General features: G+C 34.3%; 1 protein-coding gene across 2 annotated transcripts; it reads right to left on the bottom strand.

The window, feature by feature from the left end:
• Window positions 1–2,052: 2,052 nt before the first annotated feature.
• Window positions 2,053–21,261, bottom strand: LOC110811579 (myosin-6-like). Of its 2 annotated transcripts, XM_088215587.1 has the most exons (39): window positions 20,877–21,261; window positions 19,458–19,586; window positions 19,068–19,211; window positions 18,646–18,791; window positions 18,406–18,562; window positions 18,225–18,283; window positions 17,958–18,117; window positions 16,865–17,014; window positions 16,613–16,749; window positions 16,344–16,490; window positions 16,130–16,231; window positions 15,341–15,398; window positions 15,143–15,244; window positions 11,199–11,236; window positions 10,927–11,053; window positions 10,683–10,853; window positions 10,465–10,596; window positions 10,255–10,364; window positions 10,118–10,178; window positions 9,806–9,983; window positions 9,476–9,681; window positions 9,149–9,268; window positions 8,482–8,580; window positions 7,079–7,291; window positions 6,801–6,940; window positions 6,586–6,700; window positions 6,460–6,504; window positions 6,273–6,356; window positions 5,997–6,167; window positions 5,006–5,155; window positions 4,683–4,874; window positions 4,311–4,439; window positions 4,158–4,228; window positions 3,980–4,079; window positions 3,761–3,817; window positions 3,369–3,425; window positions 3,083–3,163; window positions 2,800–2,882; window positions 2,053–2,622 (listed from the first exon to the last, which is right to left on the bottom strand). In XM_088215587.1, the coding sequence occupies exons 1-39, from the start codon at window positions 20,877–20,879 to the stop codon at window positions 2,508–2,510; spliced, it is 4,539 nt and encodes a 1,512-aa protein (XP_088071713.1). In that variant the 5' UTR covers window positions 20,880–21,261; the 3' UTR covers window positions 2,053–2,507. The 2 variants fall into 2 exon arrangements, with proteins under 2 accessions (XP_088071713.1, XP_088071714.1); XM_088215588.1 differs by lacking the exons at window positions 17,958–18,117; window positions 18,225–18,283; window positions 18,406–18,562; ... (2 more) ...; window positions 19,458–19,586; window positions 20,877–21,261 and adding an exon at window positions 17,635–17,884.
• Between the last annotated feature and the right edge of the window lie 679 nt (window positions 21,262–21,940).

Raw genomic sequence — 21,940 nt, 5'->3', positions numbered from 1 at the left:
ATAAAACTGGGTCTTATGCACAATTTGGGAATAATTTTATGGTGAATAAGGGAGGGACCCAGACCCACCAATGAAAAGGGCCTAATTAGAAGGAACCCCATGATTGGTGAAGAAATTTGGGCCCCATAAATTATAAGAAATCAACGAGTGACATTAATGAGGCCAGGCCCCACTTTCACTTCATATATTACACACTATCGATCGTGACCACAAATTTTCAAGACTCTAAAATGATAAGAATATGGGAAGGTCATTTAAATTGGAGGAATGTTATGTAGCATGTGGAAGTGAAAATGACTCTTTAACTTAAAAAAAAGACTTTCCCATTTTGGGTCATTTTCAAATTCTTGACTAAAAACCCAAATAGAAGAAGATAAATATTTTTAGGCTTTCTAATGTTTTTTGAGAGGTAAATGTATTTTATTTCAAAAACCCACTTTCTATGAGGTAAATTCTGATTGATTTATGAAATTATTGAATTAATCAAAAGGTTGACATTTCCTCTATTGTGTTTTTCGTACATACCCATTTCATATTTGGATTGTTGTAGTGGTCCAATCGTTGGAGATGACAAGCATGATTCCAAGTGCAAGATTTTGTAACATGAAAATGACAAGGCAGCTTATTTTGGTTTCCGATTTCAGTTTAAAAGTCAAACATTCTGGTTCTTCAATGGCTTCCAATTTAATTCAATCTTAGAAAAGGCAAGCACTTATACGATGCAAGTAACCTATGGAAACTCACCCACAAATTTAATACTCGTATGGCATGTGCATGCAGGAAGAGAGGGAGGGACCAAAAAACCCATAGAGAAAGAAGGCTGAATCAGGTGAACGCAGAGAAGTATTCACATGGATTAATTTGACATACGAAAAGCCTGTTTGGGAAGGAGTAAAAATGTATCCAGCAAAGAGATAAGATTTAATTCAATCCCACATTTTGACTTGACTAAGATAAAGATATCCCAGCTAACTCAGATGGTCCTGTTTTTTTAGGGTTTCCTGGACCCTTGATGGTCCCGATTCAGTAAAGAGAAGGGCTTGATTTTGTGGGGTGAAGCACCCTGTCAGTCCATGTGAATTCCTCATGGGATGCCCACAAACTAAATTTCTGCTTTCAAATTCACACTCTTGCATTTATTGTTTGGTAACTACACCGTAAATATATGTTATTATATCAATTCTTCTCCAGTTTATGATAGTTTTAGTAGATAAGAGTTGTTGGGTACTAATCACTTTCCACTAATCGTTTTGATTTTCCTTTCATTATTAGATCAACTGGAAATATTTCTGAACACCGAAATATATACACACATACATGTACATGAATTGTTGGACAGACGAAATTATTTATTAAAGATCAATTAACTTACTAATCTTAACTTGAAGATAATCATGCAATATGTTGTAATTAGATTTAAAAGTGTTGATCAATTTTTCAGTCCCTAATTTATTATAAGCAATTAAATTAAATTTTTATATTTAAACCCATTCTTCCCACTTAAAATTATTGACTGAAAATCTCCATTTTTCTTTCTTCAACTATGAATTGAGTGTTGGGGGTGGTAATCAATCCAAAGAATTTGTGATAAGTTCACAAAAATTATATTATAAACTCACATATTATCATGACCAATATCTATCCATATATACACACACACACAATTAAAAAGAGTAGATTGCAATGCTTTTCTCAGGCCCAAGAATCAAATTTTGAGAATCATAATTTCTACTACAAATTATCTTTACGGGACAAATCGAAAATGCAGTCTAGAAAAGCAAATAACTGTAAGTTGCTTCACGAAAATATCATTTGAACTCAGCCTGATTAGATTAGAACAACATATCATACATTCACTCTGAAATGAACGTTTTAAATCGAACAAGATTCTATTAGAACTGCAACGACAATAAAAAATGATAATGTTTATTCAATTGAAAAATCAAGAGCCCACAATTCTTATCTTTCAACCCATCCAGCCATAGAGCATAAATCCGAAGAGGTGTGTCTGCAGTTAAAATGAAGATGAGCGATATACATAATAGAATAATATAATGTATGTAATATAATAATTCTTATAAATATGCATCTACTAAAATCCATATGCTTGTTCTTTGTACATTGAGATTTGGTTGGTGAAGACTCAAAGAAAGCCACCAAAACTACAAATTCCTACAGAAAAATTCCCCCTAAAAAAATTACTGCCACCTTGCAGCAGAAAACCCCAGGGAAAAATAAATTAAAAGAAGAAAAAAATAAACACTAGATCAGATAACAAGAGATTTCCCTAACCCCCTCACCATTCATAAATTTTACAAATCTTGAGCGCAAAAAGAATAATAAACAAATAGAAGAAAATTTTACAAAAAGGGGCATGGGAGTATAAAAATACCAACGAAAAAAGAATTTACAATAACCATTTCTTCTGATCAAAAGTTGTAACGCACCACCACCTCAGCTAAAAAGTGAGGAGCATGCTTGAGCTTGAGCTTGAGCTTTCCTGTGCCTCACTCATGTAAAAATTGGAAGGCTGGATTCTCCAGGAGTTCTTCTGCCGGCCTTACATCTGCAAAATCCTTCGCCTGCAGTGAATTTGAAAGGTCGTCGACAGAGAAGGGGATGCTGTTTTAAGAAGCATAGATTAGTATTTACCATAAAAACTCTTACAGAATATAAGAGATATATCAAAACCTTGTTTAACAAACTTGACTTTTTATGTTGTGTAAACTCTCCCGTTAATAGGTTCTTCACATTATCAATTTATCGGAGTAAGAAAACAGATCCTGAAGAAAATTGTACCTCGAATTGTCATCCAACAAAAAGGAGTTACTGACAGCACTGTTCGAGTCCTCTGTCATAAGTACTCTCATGCTGGAAATGACCTACAGCCAAGTTACAAGCAAAATTTCTGAATGTTTAACAAGATAAAAATGTCGTTTTCCGAAGGAGTTGATCAGAAGTAGATAGAGAAAAATTAGAATCTGACAAAGGATAAGTTATCCTCTAGGAATAATGGAGTAAACAGAAAACGGGACAGCGATATAATCCCAGACATAAAGATTTCATTTTCTGACTAACTTACATCTGGTGACACACTCCGGGTATTGTAGTTGTCATCCCAGTACAACGTACATATTCTATACAGTTGCTGAACACTAAGGATCTGAATAGATAAAAAAGTTAGTCAGATCGAAAGAATAAGTAGACAGACACCAGTCTCAGTACGATAGTGAAGGACGAGGCTATAACTCAGATGATCACAAGATGGTCACGTTTCAGATTAACCGTGCAGCAAAAACCCACCATGTGGTTAGTTAATGGTATAGACATGTGAAAATTGAAAGCATACATGGGAAAGAGAGACTTACTGGACACAGATCATTTGTGATCTCATCGTAGGAAATTCTGTACTTCTGATGGATAACCTGGGGTTGATGTCAATAAAAACAAATCAGAAGACAATACCAGTAAATTCAAGGTTTAGGGGGGAACATCCAAAGTACTATGAATGGTTTAGGATAACAAGTTCAGTCATATGAATGGTTTCAAAAATTAGTTCTTGCTCAGATGTGATGCAAAGGATGTGCAAGCAATGTTTCACCAGTAACAATTCGAAGATATATAATTGCATAAAGACAAGATGAGAAATGGTTAGGCCAGCAATAAAATATTCTTCTCAAGGAGGCAACAATAATTCTGGATACTGATGTGCACTAGGAAGCTCCAACATAGAAAGCTTCTTTCTCACTAGAAAACATACCAAGAAGCCAACTGCCTGCCTGATGTGCTTAAGTTCGTCCCAGGATGACCCTGCATACTGCAATTCGTCGAATTCACAGCATTAGCAAGAAAAAGCTATTGATGTAGCACATAATTTGAGTTTGAATAATTGAAAAACACAATATTGAAAAATGATGCACCACACTAACAATCAAATGCAACAACATACAAAACTAGCAAGTAGTGGGAAAATAATTACTTTGTCCTTTGCTTGGCAGCACCAAAGCTCTAACTCAGCTAATCCAGCTTTCACATACTCTCCGTTGCTAAATGTACAACATTCACGCCGTAAAAGAAGACTGGAAAAAAATATAGCGTAGTCTGTCATAATCAACCTCTAAGTATAAATAACAGAGTAGAATAAACAGTGTCTTTACCTGTTAAACAATTGCACGTTAATGTATGAGAAAGTCTGAGTAAAGATCTTCTGGACAAGTACTGGAGGTACCTGAATCCAACACAAGAATAAGAACTTTAATGCATTTGGATAGAAGTTAAAGAAGCAAAATCCAGCTTTGGAAGTCTCATACAAAATTTTCTTTCAATGTGTTAAGGAGAGAATTGAGACTATCAATAATGCTCTGCCAGTGACTTGAAGCCAAATCTTTGCCAAAAGACCGTCCAGACCTTAGAACACTTCCCTTAGATGTTCTTGGGGCCTGAAAATTCAGCATTAAAAAATTAGAGAGGTCATAGCGCCACAATTCTAACATACAAGAAATAAGCGCACCCAAAATTGAAGTACCAAATGAGTCTGATATATGGATAAATAAGTTCTTCTGCTAGGTGAAAAGCAGCTCAATTCAATCACTCAACCTCATACTGAGGCGAGGAAGAACCCCACCAACTCAGCTGGAATTCATGTCTAAGGAATTAATGAGTTAATTAGAATTGAAAATTACCTGGATGCATAAAGAAAGCAAAGAAGACAACTCTTTCTTCAAGTTATCTCGAATTATTCCATAAATTTTTTCCACATATGCAGCCAACTGCTGCTTGAAAAGCAAAGCTGGGTACTTGGCCTCTACTTGGCGTACTACCGCAAATGCAGCAGCAGCAGCAAGACTGTTGGAAGACGGGGAAGACCGAAAACCCTGGAATTAACACAGAAGAATCATTAAATAATTGCCCTATTAATAATACAGATGAATCAGCACTACGATCTAGGACGCAATTGCCTCTTGAAATAACAATGATATAGATATATTGACTCTTTTCCAAATACCATGGTCATCCTTCCAAACAAGGAAGTTGTCGGTGGTTTCCTATGTGGTGTTGCACCACTACCAGCAGCCTTCAGACTCTGTTGGAGCAAGAACAACAGTGTAGATGTATTGGATAACCAATAAGCCATGTGATCATTGTTATCTTCGTTCTGCAATTAACATTTATTACTCAATAAGCAGTCATGTAAAACTCAGGAAAATAAAAAACACAGATAAGTATAATACACAATACACAAGCATGCAATAAGAAGTGTAATAATTCAGGAATATCAAATAGACTGATAAGTATAATACACACATGAGAAGCTATTCCATAATAACTAAAAAAGTAAAACAGCAAGAAAAGATTCAGTTTGGCTACAAATCATAATAAATTAAATCATTAAATCTAGCATATGTCAACCCAAACAAGCAGCTCTTTTGTATTGATTACAATATTACCATCCGGCACCCAGTGATCTGTTGCACGGAGAGAGAATATAATTCTTTTTATAGAAAAAATATTATTAGATAGAGAAAGAGAAATACAACTGTAGAGCACTACATATCCTCCCTGAGAAAAATAACACAAAGAAAAGGAAAAACTGACCGTCACAAAAAATTATAGAAGGTCAACCTCTATGAAAAATAGACAAGGAATATCTTTAAAATACCCATGCGCCCTTATCCAAAGGGATGCCATAAAGACACCTTATCCCAAAGAATGAGAAATCAAATAGAACTCTTGGATTTTCTTTAGCCAAAATGCAAGCATGAATAGGCATCATGAAATAAGGTCTGTCCCAAACTGGCAAGTGCCAGTCCAAGAATCAACAATATTATATTATCCAATCAACTAATTGTAAAAGTAAAGAAAGATGTATCCCTGTAATTGAAGTACATGAAATTCCAACCTAAATAGCTAAGAAACATTTCCAGATAGCACATAAATGATTATTGTGAAAAGTGCATCAATATATCCATGTCAATAATCTCATTTAATCCGGTTACCTCAATTGCAGAACCAATCATCTGAATTAGACGATCAAACACACTAGTCCTTTCAGCTTCAAAGGATTTCCAATGAAGAAGACATTTATATATGGTAAGTGCTGCAACAGGCTTCCCTTGACTAAATCCAATATTTTTCATAACACAGTTTATAAGCGCATCAACATTTTCCTGTTACAATAATGAATACCAAGATAAAAGGATTAGTCACCAATACTCATCCCAAAAAGAAAGTGGAAATGAACATAACATAATACAAGTTCCTTAAGCACATACATGGTGGCGTTCAATATGCGATCTCCTGGGCTTGCTATCAGATTCTGTCCTCGACAACTTCACTGGAGTTACACTCTGTGGTTCCTGCAGAAAGAGCTCATGCGGATAAGGATATTTACAGAAAATAAAAAATGATTAAATAGAGCCCAAGTTAGAGAGAGATTATTTATAAAAAAAAATCAAGTACATTGAAACTGTTCTCTTCATTCAAATGGTGACCATTTTCCAAACTCTGCAAAATAAAAAACGTAATATCAACATTGGCACATGTAGGGAGGAAGTGATCTATATAAGTTTCACATTAAAATATTACCTTGATCGGCGTCATTGGTCGGAGTTCAGACATCTTCTTAACAGGAGAGCTTATAAGCGTTTGCTGACGCAGAACTTGGTTCTCACATTCCATGTTTGAAATTTTTTCTTCAAGCCTGCAAATGAAAAATATGACTTAAAAAGGGGAGGACGGGGCAGGGGTGGGATGGAAGCATCTTGACTAAATAATTTATTTAGATCAACTATCAGGATTACGTATGCACAGCAGTCTTCAACTGAATGATTTTCGATTCTGCTTCTAGAGCTTGCTTCAATCTTTCCTCACTGATTTTGCTGGTTTCTTCAAATTTTTTCTCTGTTTCATCAATTTTCTTCTCCAATGAACTCACCAGTGCCTGTTTATTACCATTGAAACAATTATTAACGAAATACTAATTCCAAAGCACATTCTGACAGGTTTGGAGAATATTCTGCAGCTCATTGTCACATGTTCTAGCATCCTTGATTCTATACCCTAGAGTCAGCATTGTTACCTTGAGCTTGTCATTTTCACCGGTAAGCTTCTCTACCAATGCATGGTCAACAACAGGAACCTGTTGTATTACTGGAGCCATCTCAGCAGCCCTTTTCACTTCCTCGCGTTCTTTCATTAGCGCTGCCTTAGTTTCTTTAAATTGGAGTTGCATCTCTTGCAAAGCAGACTGCAGTTTAGCATTTTCTTGAGTTTTAGCTTCTTCCATGTCAACCTACAATGTCAAACATTGGTAAAAAAAATAATTATGGAAAAGGAATACGAAAGCACCACGAGGCTCTGCACTTGTAAAAAAAGGACATGATGCATGTGTATCTCAGTACATCTATGCTCCAACTTCTAACCCTACATTTATTCTTCCACTTCTAAGTAAAAGAGAGAGATACTGCATATCTTGTTAATAATAGCAGCGAACTGATTTTTATCGAAACTTAGATAGATAAAAAAGGACCTAATCTATTATATACATTAACATGCTCCTAATACGCAAGCCAGCGAGGCTCAATGCATAAATCATGCACAGCCTTACACTATCTTATGCTGAAATTAACCAACAGAGATAGGAAGGGAATTAGTGCTTAAACACTACTTCTTGTTTTGTTACCATATAAATTTTTTAGATACCAAGTGTCTTGTATTGCACTAAAGACACTAAATATACACGTGAGAAGTCCATGAAATGCAGGACTTAAACAAATATAAATAAATTGAAAAATATTACTGAAAATATCTCTGCTTTAAGATAATTACTAAAAAAGTATATCTTATCATATCCTTCCAAACCAACTTATACCATATGGGATATTGTCAAATACAAATTAGAGCACCATGATCTACAAAGTTAACGAGTCACCAAAGAGTTTTGATATGGGTTTCAACAAAGATATATAATAACAGCAATTTATCAAAGCTAGAGCACCATGACCTACAAAGCTAATGAGTCATGAATTAGTTTTGTTATGGGTTCCAACAAAGATATAGAATAAGCAATCTATCACTTACATCTACACTCAATCAGTTGGGAAAAGTGCACAAATGAATTTTTGTTTTTAAACATGGGTGCTTTTAACAAACAATTGTCATAGGAGGTCTACGTATCATTTGAGAGGAAGGACTACACTTATACTAGTTCCTAGAAACCACGATATAGACTTTTTATCAAGCTACAAAACCACAATACATAACCATACAAACAGACCGTTTTCATTCAATCTTTTTCCAATTTATATGGTCCTTTCATGGCATTTGAGCATCTTATCAATAAAATGCCAAAGTTTCATCTGTAGTGTTGTGTTAAACCATCATATAACGGTTCCCATTCTTCCCTAATTCTCTGGCCGAACAGAAAACAGGGCATAAATCAATATAGAAGAAATATTTTACTTACTACTGGATCATACTTACCCTCATTCGTTTCTCTAACTGTAACCTCCACGTCAATTCTTCAACTTGCTTCTCCAGTTTATTTTTGGCAGCCTGGAGTGCTCCAGTTTCCCTTGCAGCCTATACACAAAAACATAAGCAACAAATAAAGCTTACAATGATATGAGAAATAAAAAAATGAATACATTTCATTTCTTAGAGACAATTGGATTGTCTTGGAGAAACAAAATTAGGAATCAACACCATGATTCTAAAACCACTGAAAGGATGAAAACACATGCACGTGCACAAATACACAAAACAGTGATTCTGCATCTAATAGCATATGAAAATATGCTATCCATTTTATTAAAGCCAATAAAACTTCATATATTTCCATTTGAAAGAATAGAGGAACCGAGAAAATCAGAAGTACCGATCTTGAATTTGGAGCTAGCATAAACAAAATTGATCAGAAATCCAAGTTGCAGAAAGAGAACGGTTAAGTCTCATAAACGAGTTACATTAACTCCCTCAAAACTACAAATGAGAAAATGTAATTTTTACAGAACAATATCATTCACGATCTCAAAGAAATGGTAGAACGACCTCAAAAGAAAAAATCCTCATAACAAAATATCCAAATATGTTCACAGACGAAGATGAGGAGGGAGCAAAAGAAAAAAGGCAAGACAGAAAGATCAGTCACCATCTTAAGTTTCCGCAGTTCTTTGCGAGCAACTTTTCCTCTCCATGCACATTGTGTTGTAATTGCAGCTTTCTTCAACTTCATATAATGCAACCGAGCCAAGTATCTGCGGCATTGGCTCTGGGATGTATAATCCAAGTTATTACAAGTCCATTCTATTGAACGAAGAAATTGAGATGACACAACAAACATTCAAGCAAATCCTTGCAAAGATTCTCAAATTTTAGAAAAATGACGATGAAACCTTTCAAAAAGTTCGACAGATATAAGAGCTAAAAAGAACGACCCTTATAAAATTTAAATTTCCTAATAAAGAAATTGTATCACCTGAATCACGATTGCTGCCTTAGTTTGTCTTCTGAACCGTAGTTCGTCACGAGCAACCATCCCACGCATACCTGCTTGAATCGAAATAGCAGAAGAATACATTTCTTTGTAACCTTTCCTAGCAAGATACATGCGCAAGACTTTTTGAATCCTCAAGCAAGAAGCTTCTCTCCGCATGGCTTCATAAACTTTCCTTGCAAGTTGACCTGCAATGTTCACAAAACAAAAATCAAGACAATCGCACAATGTTCCCAGCCTCCACATAAACGCGTACTGAAGTATCTTGTAAGATCAAGATGGATTATCTCCTGCTGCAACACATTTAGATACCTCTGCATATAGCTTGAATCTGTATTGCAGACAGACGAAGGGAAATGAAACTTCGACGAGACAAATAAGAACGGACTTTCCTCTGGATAATGCTTGCTGATCTTCCTAAAACCTCACTCCTACGAGCATCTAGATCAGCCATCTGACCAGCCCTGAGAAAAATTTTTGTCTTACCAATCTGCAAAAGTAAATTGAAGTCGCTAAGATCATTCCCGAATCAAGTTGAGAATATACGTAAAGCTTTAGCAAGGGTACCAGTAACATGATTGATTAGAAAATTTTTAACTACGTTTAGGTACTTCAAATGTTTACCTGATAGCCCTGAAGTCCCACTTTCTCCAGAAGCTTCTTGCATGCAGTAACCTCATCAGAACTAATATAAAACGACATTAGCCCGGGCATGGTTCAAAAGTAGCATCCAACAAACTTGAGAGGATGAGAAATTATACCTCCTATCCAAAACTTCAGGTGCAAGGATGCCAAATCGGTCAACAAATTCATCGAACTGTTTTCTAGTAGGATATCCAGCACAACTTATCCTGATTGCCTCCATTACTCCCTGAGATAAGATATAAAATATACATAGTAAGTTGCATGCAATGTCAAATTTAAAGCAACAATGAATATAAAATGAACATATAGGATATAAGTATTCTCACCCCACACCGTAATTGCTGCAAAACATTCTTATTCTCAAAGATTGCTGGCTTGAGAAGATTATTAGGCTTCACACAACGAATGTAATGTGGCTCTGTGGCACTAAGAGTCTCAAGCAATTGTTGCAATTGTTGCTGTAAAGTAAGCAAGTTATTACCATAATCCAAAACCCCAAAAGAACTGTGATAATTTTTTCGGAAGAACAGAAATACTATCACACCTTAAAACGAGAACCTATTGATGAGAACTTTGATTGTTTGGAGGATTCCTCAGCTAAAGGTGGAAACAAACCCGCCACAAAAGGACACTGGGAAGCACTCAGAAGTGCCTGATGCTCTGCAACAACATAATCTTTGTTCTTGTCCAGAAAGAACTCTGTCTGATAAGTGACCTGAAAAGAGACCCATAACCTTTTACAAACAAATCATTGTATAAATAGAAGGTTGCAAACAAGGCATACTCACATCACCAGCATAATGGCAGATTGTGAAGTCACTACGAGATAATTTTGGCTTGCTAAAGCGCTTGTGGTTTTTGAATGTCTGGTACAACTTTTGAGCAAATGTCTCATGTGTTGATCTTGGAAACATACTGTAAACCACAAAAAGATACTCACAAGCCTCAGCTATTACATTTCCACCATTAGCAAGTAACTGGAATCAAACAATAGCGAAAAGAAAAGGTAAATCTAAATCTATACAATGATATAAAATGAAAACCAAAAAATTAGACCTACCATGCTTCATCTAGAAGAGCAACTATACCACCAGGTTTCTGTAAATCAGAAGAGAAATCATATAAACATTTTTTTTAAATAAGAGAAATCATATAAACATTAAAAAGAAAAAACAGAACAATAACGAATAAAATGGAAAGGACATTAATATAAAGTGAACCACAACATATTTATATCATTAACTTTTTGTACACTCTCAACTATATCAGGAACAACAATATTTCTCCACCAATAAATTATCCAACAAAGAGTAAACGAAAAGAATAAAATGAGGAAATCAAATTTTTTCAGCTTTTTTGAGGGTAAGTCCTTACTAATCATAAATTTTTTATTACAACTGAACAGGATTGTGAAAGAAATGGAAAACAGATTGGGTGTATACGTGCAAGTGTGTGTGTGAAAGACCGAGAATCTATTAGATACTAAAACATGTAACTTGAACTTAGAGATGCAGAGATTTTTTTCTTCAAACTAAAAAGAAAAAACTTAGAGATGCAGATAGTTTTCCAGTCTTAAATAACTTAATTCATAATTCTGTTGTGGTCAAACATAATAAACCAAGAATAAGAATACATGTAACCTGTTCCCTCAGACCTACATCCACGTGAATGTAGACTTATTACACCAAACCTCTAAAATCTAGTACCTCTCTATTCCCAAGTTACAATTAATTAGATGTAAAACATATGTAACTTGAACTTTGAGATGCAGAGAAACCAATTCTTAACAACTTGATTCAGCATGCTACTGTGCTCCATACTACATAACGCTTGTTAAAAACTAACATATAAAGCAAGAGCAAGAGCAAGAGCAAGAACATATAAATAATGTGATTTGTTCCCTCTAACCTATATCCATGCAAATGTAGACTTATTACAGCAAACTTTTAAACCTAGAACTCCTCTCGATTCCCAAGTTACAATAAACTAAACCTTTAGGCCAAAACGCACAATCTTTAATAGTGAATTTTTTTTAAAAGAAAAAAACAATGGCATAAATAGTCACAAAAAATGCGCTGCCTGTATACAGAGAAACTTTATATATTATCAAGAGAAAACAATATAATATAAACAAGTTCCTTTTTCATATAGAGAACATTCAAAATCCCACATCCAAAATAATCTCAATTAGGAATTCGCATTGTTCAGTTTAAACTGAACTTACTAAGAAGAACAAACCAATTAGACATATTGATTTAGTTTTAATCAGTTGTTCGGTTTTTTTTGGATTTTCATGGAATCATTTTCAATTTTATCAGTTTAGTTTCAATTCTGAAATTTTAGAACCAAACTATCGAGTAATCAATTTATCTTTTAATATAATAATAATTAATAATTATAATATATTGTAACAATACTGTACATATTAATATATATTCTATATGATATAAACTATATATTATATTAATTTTCATTTTAAGAAAAATATTATATTTTTTTCAGTTTTTCGGTTTAAAATTTAAGTAACCGAGCTTCTTCAGTCAGTATGGTTGCAGCTTTGAAAGATTTTCTGGTTCAGTTTCGTTCAGTCAATTTTTATAGTTTATTGAATTCTTGACGGTCTTCGAAATTCAAATTAAACCGACCAAACGCTCACCTCTACACCCAAAGCTTCCCATAGATGAAGTAGACTAGGACCCCAAACCTTCCCATAGACAAAGTAGACTAGGACAAGGAAGTCATTTGGATCGCCTCATATTTTTTGAGCTTTAAGTCCCTGTGCTTTTAGTCCCAACAAGCTCTACGTTCACAGTGCTTCAAGCATGAGAAGTCTTTGGACACCTAACTTTTTTCAAGAATTCTTTAACTAAAAGATTGTCAAATATCAGATAAAATTAGAAATTTCAAACCAAAATTTCACCAAATTGACCAAAATGGGAAATTAGCAATTCTTTCAATTTAAAACTATTTAAGTTTATTTTCATCAAAATATCTTTTTTAGGAAAATTCTAAATAAAATTTATCAGCAATAATTGCAATTTTTATTATTAAATTTTACTGTTAGAAATATTGTATTAAATTTTCTACATTATTGATAAATAAAGTTTATGAGAATTATTGGTATGATTGTAATTTTATTATTTTGATAAAGGTGTAATGGTCCAAATAATAGTAAAAAGAACTAAGTCATAAAAACCCTTGGCTTAAGACTCCAGAAAATACTGGTTTTAAGAGCTTTTTCTTTTGGACCAACAGCTAATGAGCTTTTAGTACTTGTCATTTTTATTCGAACTCCATGAGATTTTTTTTTTCAAAAATAAGCTTCAAACACCTTCAACCACAAAATAAAGCCAATCCAAAGACCCAAAATACTTTTTAAATTTTGTTTATTACCTTCCAGATTTTGGTAAAAAAAAACTCTGATATGTTTGTTGTATTTTTGTAAAACTTGTACTATCTTTCTTGTATTGCTATGACTAGCACACTTACTCCACACCAATACACGAGATAATTCATTCATAAATGGTAGATGGCATCAAAGCTGAATTAAATATTTCTTCCTCTTCTCATATTATGAGCCAAACTCCTAAATCTTCTTTAGCTATCATTGCAACCCTCTTTTGTGTCTTCCATGTCTACCCAACCATCCCATCCTACTTATTCGTGTTCCCAACATCAAAATTAAATTAGTGATACACTTGATTTAACAATTATCTTGTCAGGAGATTTCTTTTCTTCTCTATCTTCCAATTGTTCTTTATCATGTAGATAGCCTCTTTGCTGTCTCTGAACATCATTTCAAATGGCAAGAAGTTGACAATCCTAAAGTTTCGCTTTGGAAGCAGGTTAATTCTCTTTTCTCTTCTGGAGTCAATTGAAAGTCATTCTGACATCCTTCAAACGTCCTCTCAGACAGGACACCTTTCTCAGACCTCGCCAAGCCTAAAGTTCCATTGGGTAGTTGTTTCATGACCAAGCTCATACCCCATTATTACCTAAACTAAAATCACAATTTTACAATATCTTCAAATCTGATTTATCCATCAATTCTTATTTCAAAGTTAAAGATGTCCTATGACTTCTTAGTCCCCTTCGTGATCTTTTTTTTATGAACATACGATTCTCCAAATTCCTGGAAGGTTTTCATATAGATTATAAAAATGTCCTAATTAGTTTGAGTTGCCAGAAGTCTCCTCCTCTGTTGAAATTCACAATTCTCCTTTTATTATTTTCTACTGTAGATGTGAGAGCTAATAATTAAAGTCCTTTTCTTGATGTATTGAAGTATGCAAAAGATCTCCTAAGACATGGTGGCATTGAAAGTGGCAAGCTATTTGATATGTGTTGCACCACACCAAGGGAACTACCACCAATGGCCTCTGGTTGTATTCTGATTGATACTTGAAATTGAATAAGACCAGTTGTCCCGTCAGAAGAAAATCAACTATGGGTTATGTGTTCTTATTGGGGTCCAACCTCAGCTCCTGGATGCCAAGAAACAAACAGTAGTGTCCCAGTCTAGCACTAAGAATATTGGGTTGTTATTTTGATATTTGTTGGTCAATGAATATGTTGCAGGAATTACATTATCATCCACTGGAAACACCTATTGCCTATTGCAATAATGTTAGTACTACCTATACGGCCCCCTAGTTCAACATGCTTGTTCTAAACATATCTTGCACATTAATTTTGATAATGTTTTTAGCCAATACCAACTAGTTGACATTTTCACCAGAGCCTTTCAGCTCCTCATTTCTTTCAATTGCTGTCCAATTTCTGGACATGTTAACCAGCAACTTTTTCTTAGGGGGAGGGGAGGAAATTACTTAATCAGTGTATAATTCTATGATCTGTTTATTGTACTTCTAATGGAGTTCTACTCTATCCCCCATATTGTGCCATAAATAACATACTTTTCTTAGTTCGATTCACAACCGAGACTTTGTTCATAAATTGTAAAAATACGAGTCAAAACTTAACGGAACTTAGATAGCAACAAACCTTTTCAATGAGGTCCAGAACATCTTGATTATCAACAAATTCAATATAGCTCCAGTTGATTTCTTCTTTTTTATATTCCTCTTGCTCCATTTTGAAAACGTGCTGCCAACAATTTTAAACCCATAAACATGAGACATGGATCAAATGAAGAAATGCCAAGGAAGCTAAACAGAACAAGTGTGCATTTCAAAAATAAACCTGATTGAAGTGTTGCTGAAGTTTTTCATTTGTCAAATTGATGCAAAATTGCTCAAAACTGCAAAATCCTTCAAATACTAAGTATTGGATATAATGAAAACAAGCATCCAAACAATCTCATGTCAATCTATTTTTATGAATAATTTAAGTTTTCTCCAACACCCCCACAAGTAGCTTTGGCACTAATATATTTCCATTCCCTACGCATTAGCAAAAGTTGGCGAAATCAATTAAGAGTAAGACCATGAGAGCCAAGATTATCAACCCAAATGCTAGCAAGGGAACCTCAAGTACATGAAAATTGACAAGTTTGCTCTGACATCAAAAAGAGCTGGAGTCAATAAGTCAACATGTTTTTTTTTTTAAATAAAAGTGAGAGGAATAAGTCAACATGTTAACTGGTTAAAACTAATGCAAGTAAAGATTGATTGACCCATAAATTAGATTTAGAAAGACAGAGAAAGAGAGAGAGAGAGAGTGAGAGAGACAGAGAGAGCCAAACACATCCAAAAGGAATTGAATTTCATACAACTGAATATATATAATATTGAGGCTGAGACAATGTCTTCATGGATTAAGTTATCAAAGACTTTAAACTGAACTACCAATTATAGTTGTCTCTAAGATAGTTGCATTATTTCTAATGCCCAAAGACCCGTATAACTGTCATAAGCCCAGTACTAAGGGTGCCTCCTAGAAATGGGACAGGCAGAACAAACCCATATTCTTGTGATTTCAAGAAACCCATTTCTATCAATTATAGAAACAAAAGGCATACCGGCTAAGCACCTGTTTGTCTTGAAACTCTCAAATCCATAAATATCCAGCACACCAATTAAGAATTTTGAGTCAGGGTCTTGGCCGATTGAACTGTTAATCTTATCCACAATCCTGAAGGAACAATAAAAGGAATTACAGAGCAACTTCAAACTAATATATAATTTGAATGCAGTTGAAAGACCTCAGTGGACTAGCTTCCTTCAGAGTATAGCAAAGCACATACCAGTCGAACAACCTTGAGTACACAATCTTTGCCAAAGCATCTCTACTAAGAACTGCAGACTCTGGATCAAGCCATTTCGTAATGGTTTCATCACGAGTTACAATTACACGTTTGCAGAGAGAATCTTCAAGTGCCTTCGAATCACACCTGTCAAGACATGAATTAGGAAAATATCTTTTCTCCTCTTACCAGAGATTATGAAGCAGAAATTTCAGGTTGATGTTGGGATCATTGCACAAAAGTTCCTGCTAATTAGTTTACTCATTTACATGAAAAGCTCGGATGCAGTTCTCAGATGGAACCAGGACTTCTCATCTTTGGGAACTGATGAGTCTATTTCCTTCCCTTTTGCAAATTCAATATTTCCAAGATGGAGAATGGCAGCTATAACTCGAAATATACCATCCTGACAACACATAAATAAAAAAACTAAAAAGTTTGAAAAAGAAAATTATTGAAGATGATAACTTTCACTAGAAAGAATTTTCTATAAATTATCTACATAAAAAATAAAAAATAACCTGCTCCTCAGGACTTATTCCAACAACATCCATTGCCCTCCTTGTTGCAACATATTCCTCAGCATCATCTATCCCATCCAATTCATAGCAATTAGATTGATTGAGATAATGAAACGTTCTTGGGTTTCCCAGTTTGTACTTCTGAATGTCCTGAGAAGTGAAAAAAAAAAAGAAAGGAATGAGGAAAGACAACTACTCTAAGCTTTTACATGTAACATTAAGAAGAGTAATTTTACTTCTGATGTAAACAGCCATTTCTTGCTTTCAAGAAGAAGAAAAATGGGAATGAAAAATCACATTTTCAATTTTTTTCCAAAAGTTAGCACTTCTTGGGCAACAGTTCAAACTTTAAAAAAAAAAAAGAAAAGAAAAGAAAAGAAAAAGAAAAAAGAAAACTAATCATATTACATAACTTATTTCCCTTTCACTTCAGAGACATGAACAATGGAAACTCAAAAACAGTTTTGCCATTCAGTTTCAAAGATATCAAGAATGAAAATGCAATTTGGACAACAGAATATAAACATGCCAACTTCTCAGTGTTAATCATGAGAAACTTTATCAAGCAATAAAGAAAAAAAAATTGGGGGAAGCAAAGAATAAAAGCCAACTTCACTTTTATCGTTGATCCCTATAAATCAATATTTCGAACAATGAGAAGAAAATACAAGCTTAACTTGAAACAACAGAAATTCAACTATGCTCCATGAAAATGCATCAATATGATTCATTAAAACAATACGGAAGGTCAAATCTACAGAGATTGTCACCTTAAATCTCTTCGTTGATCCCTAGAACCAAAAGAAATTCAACTATGCTCCATTGAACTTGATCATTAAGATTCATTAAACAATTCAAAAGGTTAAACTGCGGAGATTGTCAACTTAATCTCTGGAAGAGAGGGGCATAGGGAGAGAGATCCTCACTAGTGCCTTTCTCAAATACTTCTGGAAAAGCTATCATGATAAGAGATATTCCAAATAACTGTCATAGATGTGAATTGGCAGTAACATAGCGTAGGAGAAAGTTCAGTTTGGACTTTCTAGATATTTCCATAAAGAGAGTTCTGCTCAAGCAACTGCAGATAACTTACCTCAGGTGGTGCAGCACAAAGCATGTAGAAACAGTGATAGTTTCTCTCGGGATCAGAAACCTGACATACACGGGATCTTTCCAACAAATAAGTTCTGATTGCAGCTCCTGAAATCATTCCCCTCTTATCGAACTGAATCTCCACAAACTTACCAAAACGGCTGCAATACTCAAATATGTCAAATATGAGCATAAATCAAGAGAGCCCAATTCAATAGAAATTAGTATTATATACAGAAAAATCTTTTCAATAATAAATTCTCCCCACCTCGAGTTGTTGTTTCTGACAGTCTTTGCATTACCAAATGCTTCTAAAACTGGATTGGACTATATAAGAGGAAAACACAGAGCAAGCATATCTCAGATAGATCTGTACTTACAAACTTAACTACAACATCAGATATCTCAAATTCTCATAACAACAAGGAGTACATGTACACCAACTATACCTCCAGCACTTGCTGCTCCACTGTCCTTCCTTCTGCAGCAGCTCTTCCTCCCATGTATGCAAGATAACGCATGAGCAATTTTGTGCTTTCTGTTTTACCCGCCCCACTCTCCCCACTAACTAAGATTGACTGGCTTATTCCTTCGTTGATCATCAGTCTTCAACAACAGCAGTATGACATTGAAATTCAGTCAAAAACAAAACTATCTGGAAAAGTTCCAATCTTTAAAAGACAAAGTACCTGTAAGCAGCATCTGCAACAGCAAAGGGATGTGGACTCAACTCACCAAAGGAAGCACTTTTATACTGTGCCATCATGTGAGTATCATATAAATGAGGTAGTTTTCTAAAAGGGTTGACAGCAATTAGAATGTTCCCCGTGTATGTCTGAAAGGAAGCACCATTTGTTGGATTAGCCTTTACATAAGCAAATGATGAAAATATAAAGAAACTGCATTGCACTATCGGACAGACTATATTCTGTTAGTTAAGGTAAGACATATACTATTCTGTTAGTTAATTATCCACCTAAATGTCATAGAACCATAAAAAAACATGAATATGCAAAAAGATAAACTTGACTGCAAAACAACTTCTCCAAACACACACTAAACGAGAAAAAATTATAATTTAGAAAAAGAAAAATTTTCTCTTTCTACTCACATATATTTCATTCATATCATATCTTGATCTCAAGTTCTGCAAAACTCCAGGTTCATGCAAATAAGCCAGCCTTGTCATATCATCCACGCCACAGGGTGGAGCCTCAGCATCTTTTGGATAGACGTTAGAAGCCTTGACAACAACCTGAAATTTTCAAAATTTCAAGGATAAAGGAACACACATCTCGAAAACCTATTATTTCCACGTGATATGATATCAAATAAGTAACAACATCACCTAGTGTCATGTAAGAGAAAATTCAGTAATAGATATTAGCTTAAATAAGTACATGTGATTATTGCCGGTTGATAAAATTTACCATGCAGAACTTATAGATTACAGTTAGGCATGTTTGATATATATATAAACAAACAAAACCCTGTGACACACCTTCTTCCCTGAAGTGCAGAGGACTTTGATATCTTCACCTTTAACCTCCTGGACTTCACCATCTATCCATGCTGCATCAGGATCCTCCAACCACACAAGTGAGCCAACTGTAGGAGTGAAATTAGTAGCCTGCAAAGGAAAAAGCATCAAATGCTCAATATTCGGGAACCATCATGACCACATTCCTTCTCCTGTCTGGACCCAAGCATAACCAGGTGGTAATGTATTCAAGCAACAAACTTGATCAATTATCTTCTATCAGGAAAAAAAAAAGGCCAAAATGGAAATGGCAGAAAAAAGCAGTAACAATTAAAATAAGATTCTGACAAACACAAATGAAGTAGAGCAATCTCATTAAGAGTTTCCACTTTTCCCGCAAGATTTCTCATTTATCAACCTAGAGAAAAGTTCAAAGTTCTCAAACTTATAATATCTCATTAGAATATACAAGTAATTTGCAATAGAAGTTCAAATGGCTTGATAAGAAGAACTAAGACTGATGTAGAAAAGGAAACTAATATATGCAACACTTCAAAGAAAAGGGAAAAAAGAGAAATCATTTTCACCCACAACAAAGCAACTTTGTGAAGGAACTATAAAGAAATGCAAAGATTAGAAGCAATTACATCTCAAAATTTGCTACAATATATTTGAGCTCAATTGCCATTATTATCATCAATTCCTGGTTAAGACAAACACTTGATTTGAGTTCATTTGTGACAAGAACTTAAGAGGAAGGTTGACTTTGGTCGATCAACCAAGAATGTGGTTTTGGAATTGTTGAATTCAGTAAAAAGTTCAATATTGTTGGTGATTAAATCACACCATATCTACCACCACCACCACCACATACTATTGACCAGTTTTTCTCCCAAAATTTAAATGCCACAGAGCCAAGCAGAGCACATTGCCCAATTTCATCAAACCAAAGAAACAAAAAGAGAGAAAAAGATGTATGCCAATAGCATCGGAACCAAACATAAGAACCGGTGGGCAATGAAGTCAATGCAAAACACAAAATCTAATACTCCAAATTAAGTCATCTATATAAAATTGTATAACATCAGCTCCTGGTCAACAACGCTCAATTAGCTAGGGATCATAATCACAAGAACAAAGAATTCAAGTAGACCATGACAGTAAACCTAAAAACTGAACAGCTAGTAAACTAGAACGGCGATTTCTATAAACACAAAATGTGAAGAGATCAACAAACTAAATATATTAGCTATAAAATATCTTGCTTTTACTTGAGCACAGATCAGTCCACCGTCAAACTAAAACAACAATAACCCATCAAAGCATCAGCCCGTTTAGTCAACATAAAACAAATCTAAACCAATTAAGATTATCAAGATTTTCAGAAGAAAACTAATCAAGTAAAATGTAGAGAAGAAAGAGAAAACGCCACACAAATACCATTATCCACGGAGGCTGATCGGATCAGAAACTTTTGTTGCTCCTCGATCTAGTAGCAAAAGCTTCAACAAATATCATTCAAGTCACCAGCGACCTAAAAACCAATTGAACTACTTGCTACTATCACCACTATTGATTTGTGACTTAAACAATAAAAGAATCCTAAAAGAATTGGGAAAAAATCTATTTATTTTAAAAGAAAAATCAAAAACAGAGAAGCTTAAAACCCTTCAACAAATCGAATCTCGTGAAGAAGAGATTTAAGCCCCTCTTTTTTCTCTCTCTAGTCTCTGCTTTTCTTGCAGTAGAAGACCCCCGTCTGGTGTTTTATTTTCTTTCCTTTTTTCCTTCTCTTTCCTTCCTATTCGATTCGTCTTCCCTCCCACCTTCTTAGGGCCAGGGTCTCAGTTTAATGTAATTATTATTATTAAGGAAAGTAATTAAAAAAATAAAACGTTAATTAAATTTCTATATTTCCAAAAATACCCTTGAACTTCCACATAATTACGATGACAGCTAAGACAAGGTCATATATAAGAGTCCACGAAGACTTGTCTGGTTCCTTACAACAAAAATCGAAATCCATCGAGCGGTAAATCTGACGGTCGGTTGTTAAATTATTACATGATGGAATGGAAGTGATTTGGGCTTTTTGCGTTTGGGACCCCAATCTCTACGGTTACAACCTCTACAGTTCCTCAAGTTACCATCATCATGTTTTTATAATTTTTTTTGTGGGCCCCGCCTCGATTGACTTAATTGTTGTCCTCTAGCGTAAAATTCAATCAAATTTTATGAGGTAAATTGTGAAAATTTGTTACTTCAATTTTTAAAAAAATAATTGAATGTAATTTATTTGCATTAAAATTCTTTAATCTTTTTTCAAAAAATATATATATATATAATCTTAAAATTTTAATATGATAATTTTTTTCTTCGACCAAATATGGTATATTTTTAAATTAAATAAAAATTTATTATATATTTTTTTTTAATATAAAAGATTTGTTCAAATTAATTATACGATATATTTTTAATTAAATTAATTTTTTTATACATAATTT

This window comes from Carica papaya, chromosome 3, assembly GCF_054855325.1.
Source record: "Carica papaya isolate Zhongbai chromosome 3, ASM5485532v1, whole genome shotgun sequence".
Classification (NCBI taxonomy): Eukaryota; Viridiplantae; Streptophyta; class Magnoliopsida; order Brassicales; family Caricaceae; genus Carica; species Carica papaya.
This window is presented reverse-complemented; position numbering and strand designations above follow the sequence as displayed.

What these genes read in the sequence shown, in the direction of transcription:
- LOC110811579 (XM_088215587.1), bottom strand. An exon ending in TTCTGGACCTCATTGAAAAG is followed by an intron (nt 11,237 to 15,142) that starts GTTTGTTGCTAT and finishes TCTGATTTACAG; the next exon opens with AAACCTGGTGGTATAGTTGC. An exon ending in TGGGACTTCAGGGCTATCAG is followed by an intron (nt 9,984 to 10,117) that starts GTAAACATTTGA and finishes TTACTTTTGCAG; the next exon opens with ATTGGTAAGACAAAAATTTT.